The 7,236-nt window shown below is 37.3% G+C and overlaps 1 protein-coding gene across 1 annotated transcript; it reads left to right on the top strand.

Moving 5' to 3' along the window:
* Positions 1 to 3,864: 3,864 nt before the first annotated feature.
* LOC122291679 (transcription factor MYB1-like) lies at positions 3,865 to 7,236 on the top strand. The gene is made up of 2 exons (XM_043099546.1): positions 3,865 to 4,298; positions 5,921 to 7,236. Exons 1-2 carry the CDS (start codon positions 3,983 to 3,985, stop codon positions 6,925 to 6,927), a joined length of 1,323 nt encoding a protein of 440 aa, XP_042955480.1. The 5' UTR covers positions 3,865 to 3,982; the 3' UTR covers positions 6,928 to 7,236.

The following is a 7,236-nucleotide window of genomic DNA, read 5'->3' as shown; positions in this document are numbered from 1 at the left end:
TGTTTGGCATCAAAGTCTACAGCTTTGCAATCTGGTTTGTGTAAGAAGTGGGACACTGGGTGTCTGATAAGGAATTAGATGTTTGGACCCTCACATGCAGAGGATTATCATGTGTTTCATGTATTTTCTTTAACTTGTTTTGGTTCGTTGGGTTTTTTTTTTTTTTTTTTTTTTTCAACTCACCTGGCAACATGAATTACGACTTAATTTGTACGTGACTCTAGCTGTCACATTGGATCCCCTAGTACAGTTCAATGTTTTCGGTAATGGGCTCTGATTTCTGCAATATGTTTCTTTATGAAATAGGTCGACCAACGTTGACGTTTGGTGTTGAGTCTTTTCTCGATCGATATGGTAATCTAAGGCATCATTGAAATTCCATGGTCTCCTTGATCAGTAACTTGATGACAATAGACAACGATGATCTCGGATTTCTTTAGCAAGTAATCAATTATCTGATTTCTTTTTACTTCCAGCCTGATGGCCGCCTGCATCCTAGCTAGGCTGAGGAAAAGTTATATGATCTGAGCCATAATATTAAAATTACGTACAATCCATGCATCCTAGCTAACTCATATCTGTGAAATATTCCTCAGATATGGGTTAATCGTGCATATAATTTTAGCTATCATTTAAGTGGAGCAGTACCAGAGGCCACAATATTTTACCCACCATGGGAATTCAACTTCTCACGCACATCCAAACACTTTAATTTCCCACTTGGTCACATGAGCTCCATGTTACGTACGGAGCTTGTGTCGGAAATTAATTAAAAAAAAGAAGAAGGAATGATGGTTGCAGAATTTTCCATGATATGATAGGAAGAAAAAACATGACCATTTACATGGTTCCGAACCGGAAGGATATCATTATTAATGTAGCTAGGCTATTAATTAACTTGAAAAAATTCATACTTCTAACTCATTTCTTACAACCAGTTCAAAGAGATCATAGATTTGCTCAAACCTTGTAAATATGCTCAAGATTTTGTCCACATGAGGCAATGTGAGATTTATTCCTCAACATCATCCCTCATGTACAAGTCAGTACCTTTTTTTTTGTCTTTGTCATCGGGTAAGTAGCGTGGGCTCCTATTCGTCCTGTAACAAGCTTTGATACCATGAAAATTTTATGAGATTAATTCATCTCATAACCAACATGCATATATACAATGAAGTACATTAATCTCAAATGATCATATATATGATAAGAAAAATGATAATTAATTAGCTAGTTATTACTTAATCAACTTCATGATCACCAGATCAAACGTAATTACGTAGCTAGCCTTTGGTCTTTATAAAAAATAAACTGATATATATATATATATATATATTATAATAAGTGGCTTGCTAGCATATGGTATATGCAATATACTGTACGTTAATCATGGGTTTTTATGATTACGACTTTTAAAATTTTTATGGATATTTCACTAGGTTTACATGATTTAGGTTTCATATATATATATATGTGTGTGTGTGTGTATGTATGTATATGTATATATATGTTTGTGTTTTTATTCCCGTGCTTTCTCCATCTCAAATAAACAAACAAATAAATAATTGAGATGGCTCTTGGGACCCGTGAAAATATTGGGCATAAAGATTGTATATATGTGGCCTCGTCAAGACATTCTTCTAAGCCAATAGACACAATTGTGCAAATCCAAGTCACGTACGACGTCAGTGAGATCGCATGCCACAAATTCCAGCGCGCGAATCGTTATGAAATAGCTTCGCATTTGTGCCTGTCCAGTACTAAAGTTATTGGCCCTTAATTGGGCGCACCTACTTTGATCATGTGTGGTCCTTTTGAGTAGCAATATTCTGCAAACAAATTACTTTGGTCCATTCATGCACTTTGGTTGGTTGGCAAGCATGCATTTATATGAACATCTATCTCCTTTTAATTGCTGTTGTCACCTGCTTAATTCCTTCCTTCATTTCTGCTTAATTTTTCCCTTTTTATATATTATATAATTTAGTTTTACGAAGAAGAATATATATGCTCCTTTTTTTTTTTTTTTTTTTGCATTTTATATATGATCCTGCACAACATGTCAACATGTATTCGAGGAAGCTGGTCGAAATTAATTAACTCAATTAGAAGATAAGAAGCAATTATTTGAAAGCCTGGTCGATTAATAATAAGTTTATAATGCAAATAAATTCAGGAAGGGGACCATGATGTGAAGACTCCAGAGAGCAGAGATGATGTTTGTTCTTTTAATGCAAATGCATGTTTCATTACCTAATCTTATCTACAGTCATAAATATATATTATTGACATGATCAGATCATATTCCATTATGAAAAAGAATGATAGGAACACATGCTTCTTCAGCACCACGTACCTATCTAATTAATCAGACTTGCACTTTTTTCTAGCTATATATTAATTAGTTTTAAAATTCACGTCATATATTACGTACCAAACGCAATTTTATATAGAATTAATTCAGAAATTCTATTAATTATATATGATCATGACTAATATCTTTCGGACTTGATGATCATGATCAACATTTTACAGATGCAAGCTGTTCTTGATTTTCGTTTTATGTTATCTTGATCATCTTATATAATTTTTTTTTTTTTTTTAATTTTCCCCAGAATTTTAAACATAGGGTGCAAATTCGGTCGCAAGTATATATCAACCGTATCCACGTCCTTTTCCATGTGTTTTGCTTTCCGCTGTCACCGCAGCGATACGGGACTCGTGTGTTTCTTGAGTGGATTCCCTCTCACTATCGTCCTTAACTCTATATATGTATGTGTGTGTGTATCTTAATTACCGGGGATTCGATTTCTGTTTAATTTTGTAATTATATATATGTATGAAAATTACCAGCAAATTTCATTCACATGATGAATGGGCTTCATCTATATTACACACAAAAATGAATTGAGAATTTCGCCTGAAACGTGCTTGGGATAATCGGAACGAAGATGGGAAGACGAACCAACAACCTGCTTACCCTATTATTACAGGTTTAACAGTTTTTTACTTGTATTTTAATGACGTACGTCTTCCCTCACTAAATTGAAAGGGACTTGGAATTTTATGTCTGCCATGAAGACAAGTGACTTGAGCAAGTTGTAACTTGTATCATTGCTTATTACTGTGGAGAAAGCAGCCCAATTACCTAAAAGCTCTGGCCCGTTAATGATTTAATTGGGCCTCTCAACATGCAATTTAACAACGGTAAATAAGTCATACAGCGAATGGACTTGGGCCAAATTAGAAATGGATTTTTTTCAAAACTAAATACACACAGCATGGGACTTGGGCCTATCCATTTCACATACAGTAAGTTGGAGACTTAACTCAGGGGTAAATGAAATGATACTGCCACTAAAAAGTTATCGACTCTTGGGAAGTTCTTCGTTGGAGGCGGTTTCGTTGGCTTTTTGGTTTTTACCAAAAGCGTAGGCCCCTAAGAGTTTAAATTATGAAACACGTTTAAGGAGTCGATTGTTTATTCAATACAAATTATCTCGTCTCATCTTAACTAATTATTATAAATTTTTAAAATTTTTAAATAAAATATAATAAATAATTTAACTTTTTTAAATTTTTAAATAAAATTAATATTATAAAATTATATTTTAATAATATTTTATTCAACTTTCATCTCATCTTTATAAGTAAACAAACTATCTAAATCTTTCAACCATTAAACAGTCCATATTGCATCTTCCATAAAACGACGGCGTCTAGACCTTTCAACAATAGAACATTCCATATTGCCATAGGGTCATGCCTGTCATTCACACGAACCGCCTACGAAAAGTCGAAAACCGGAAAAAAAAAAAAAAAAACAAAAACAAAAAAGAAGAGAGAAAAGAGAATGTGGAACATTTGGGCCCTCAGAAAGTTTTTCGCGTGCCATTTTGTAGTTAAGAAGGTAGGTAAAGGTTAACTGCGACGCAACGAGAGAGACCAAAACTGACTAATAAGTACCAAATTCAAAACCGCCATGATCGAAGAACAACAAGGCACCGGCTCTCCCGCCGCCAATTGCGTCTCCGACTCCGGGGTCTGTGTTGCTGATGATGTCGAGTCCGTGGGACTCGCAGATGGAGAGGTTAGTAGGGATATTAGTGGTAGCAAGGGAAAAGTGAAGGGCCCGTGGTCTCCCGATGAGGACTCGGTGCTGAGTCGACTGGTGGGCCAGTTCGGGGCGAGGAACTGGAGCCTCATCGCCCGCGGAATTCCTGGGCGTTCCGGGAAGTCGTGCCGCCTCCGTTGGTGTAATCAGCTCGACCCCTGCCTCAAGCGCAAGCCCTTCACTGGTAACCGCCATTATTTCACCCCATCCGCACATATATGTTTATATATCTATGATTCCTTCTCTTTATTGTGGTATGCGGAATGGATTTCCATTTTGAATTGAGGGTTGTTTCTATTTTATTTTAAGTAGGCATCTCATTTAATCTGCGATTTTGTTACTTCATTGTTTTGATGGGAGAACCATGAAGTCGATTGAGTTACCATAGCTTTCCATTATATCTGTAAGTTGCTCAAAAGCACATAAGGCACAGCTTGTTGCCGAGAAAAACTAAATTAATGTCTTCTAAAGGCGTGATTTTTACAGAAACTAAATTGTATGGTGGTAACTAATATTAGAATAAAGAAACGATTTAGGCATTAGGATTTCACGTGGATTAGCTGATATAACGTTTTGGCGGGTGGGTCATGTAGCCGGGTTTACTCCCTAGGAGTGAGGTCGAAGAACATGCTTTGATAAGATTCCATATCATTGAAAAAGATATATTTCTTCCAGTTTTCAATGAATAGCTGGCATTCATTATAAAGAATTCCCATTCGTAATCGTGGGAAATGAGCCAGGTTATATTTTGTGCTCGGTGGCTTCAGCCGTGACTTGAACCTATGGTTTGGCAGGGGAAAGAAAAGTTCAGCCGAGCAGTATTTGCAATGTTCTTCTCTCTGTTAGTATATAACCAAATGACAGGTTTTTAGGTCGTAAGATTTCATGTCTGCTAAAAAAATTCGAATACATCTATAACTTGGTTCAGAGTAAACATGATTTTTTAATCTAAACAATGGCATTCTTCTTGGTTATTTCAGCCTCTACAGATTTTTTCTTCTGATGTTATAATCAACTGCACTTTGCTAGGCCTTATATGAAGACCCAAAGTTGGGCAAATTATATCCAGTTGCAAGGTGTTTTATCTGGGTGCTTGTGCAAAAAATGAGATTTTGGCAGCAGGGAGATTATAGTTTTGTATTGGTTCTTGATGTTTGAGGTCCTGTTGGGTCCGCTTACCCAACAGCCACAACCCCCGCCCCCAGGGTACTATTTTCTGGATGCAATTTGTTTTGTGCTGTTGTCACATTATGTTGCCATTGATAGAGGTTGTTTGAAGAATAAGCTATAGCCATGATATTTGCATAATGTTTTTCTTTCTTTTGTCATTTCCTTGTTATTACTAGGAAAACAAAAACTTGAATGACAAAGAGATCGACAGCTTGATACCTGTAGACTCTTTTGTTTTCTTGTTAGCTTTTAGGCAACAATACGCTCTCTACCTTCCATTTATCAGAAATTTCACACCTTGCACCTTGAACCACCCTGAACCAACAAAATAAATAACACACTCATCCAACTCTGACTAACAAGATAGATGAATATGAAGTGACTTGAAAAAAATTGACAGTTGGAGGGTGCAATGGATTAGTTTTAGTAATTTTGGGTGCAAAGGGTAAGAAGTGTAATTCCCTCTAGTTTTTCATGGTTTCATGTTTAATTAGTATGATTCACTTTATTTATACTGATTAAAGAAGTATGATTCACTTATAAAAGAAAATTAGTCTGACTCACGTGTCATTTTTATCATAAGGACAATGCATACTCTGCACTTCAATGAATTATTATTAAACTTGATGGCTGCAGATGAAGAGGACCGAATTATAGTTAAGGCCCATGCAATTCATGGGAACAAATGGGCGGCAATTGCTAAGCTCCTTCCTGGTAGAACAGATAATGCAATCAAGAACCACTGGAATTCCACACTGAAGCGCAGATGTACAGAGCTTGGAAGGTTAAAACTGACCAGTGCTGAGAAGATGGAAGATGGCAGCTTTGACAGAACAAGGGTATCTTCAGAAGAAACTCTGTCAGTGGGGGTTGTCGATTCATTCAATGCCCCAGAAGGAAGAGACATTCCAATGGTGGATAGACCTCGCCCTTGTGGTCAAACAAAGGAGGATCATTTTGTTGCTAAAGCAAGAGAGCATCATGGAATAGACGTTCCAATGGTGGACGGACCTCACCCATGTGGATATAAATTAGCGGAGGAAGGTCATTTTGTTGATGAAGGAAGAGAGAATCCTACTCTTTCTCGCCCAGTGGCTCGTGTTAGTGCATTCAGTATTTATAACCCTCCTAGTGGACCAAATAGTTCTGTACTTCCAAAGATAGTTCCGGCTCAAGGGCCTTTGATCCAAGCTTCTAAACCGGACTTTGGGATCTGCAAATTTCTTGAAGATGTTTATGGTGAGCCTATGGTGCCTTCACAATGTGGCCATGGTTGTTGTGCAGATTCTAGTGGGGGCCAATCTCGTAGTTCATTGCTGGGGCCTGAGTTCGTTGAATTCGCGGAGCCACCTTTCTCTAGTCACGAGTTGATCTCAATAGCTACAGATTTGAACAATATTGCATGGATCAAGAGTGACCATGAGAAGAATTGCGCACAAATACCAGAGAACGTGGGAAGGCAAAGAGTGGCGGGTGCGGCCTCCCTGATGGGAACATTTGAAGTGGAACAGAGTCTGAGGAATGAGCGCATCTGCGTTGAAGAGGGACATAACAGATTGATAGGCATGATGACAGAAATGGTATCTACCCAGATGCCTAGGCAAACCTTTGGTTTGCCAGCCGAAGTCAAGGGCTTGAGCTAAAAGTCATTCCCGGCTTTCTGTTTTGTTGCAGTACTGCAAAAGCAGGTGGTCAAATATTGAATCGAATGAGTGGGTCGTGAAAATTGTCTGCAAAATTATAGAAGGCATAAATTATATTGTGGAGAGTGGCTTTCGCATTCTAGGTGAATAGGTCGAAAGATTTTGGTTTACAAAAATGCTGACTTGTTTCTGAAAGTAAATATGTATTTTGTGGAGAGAATTTCCTCATTACAGCTGAACAGATTCAAGACATTTTGGTTTACAGTGATATGAACTTGTAATAATATATATGTTTTCATTGGCTGTGCA

This window comes from Carya illinoinensis, chromosome 1 (assembly GCF_018687715.1).
Source record: "Carya illinoinensis cultivar Pawnee chromosome 1, C.illinoinensisPawnee_v1, whole genome shotgun sequence".
NCBI lineage: Eukaryota > Viridiplantae > Streptophyta > Magnoliopsida > Fagales > Juglandaceae > Carya > Carya illinoinensis.
This window is presented reverse-complemented; position numbering and strand designations above follow the sequence as displayed.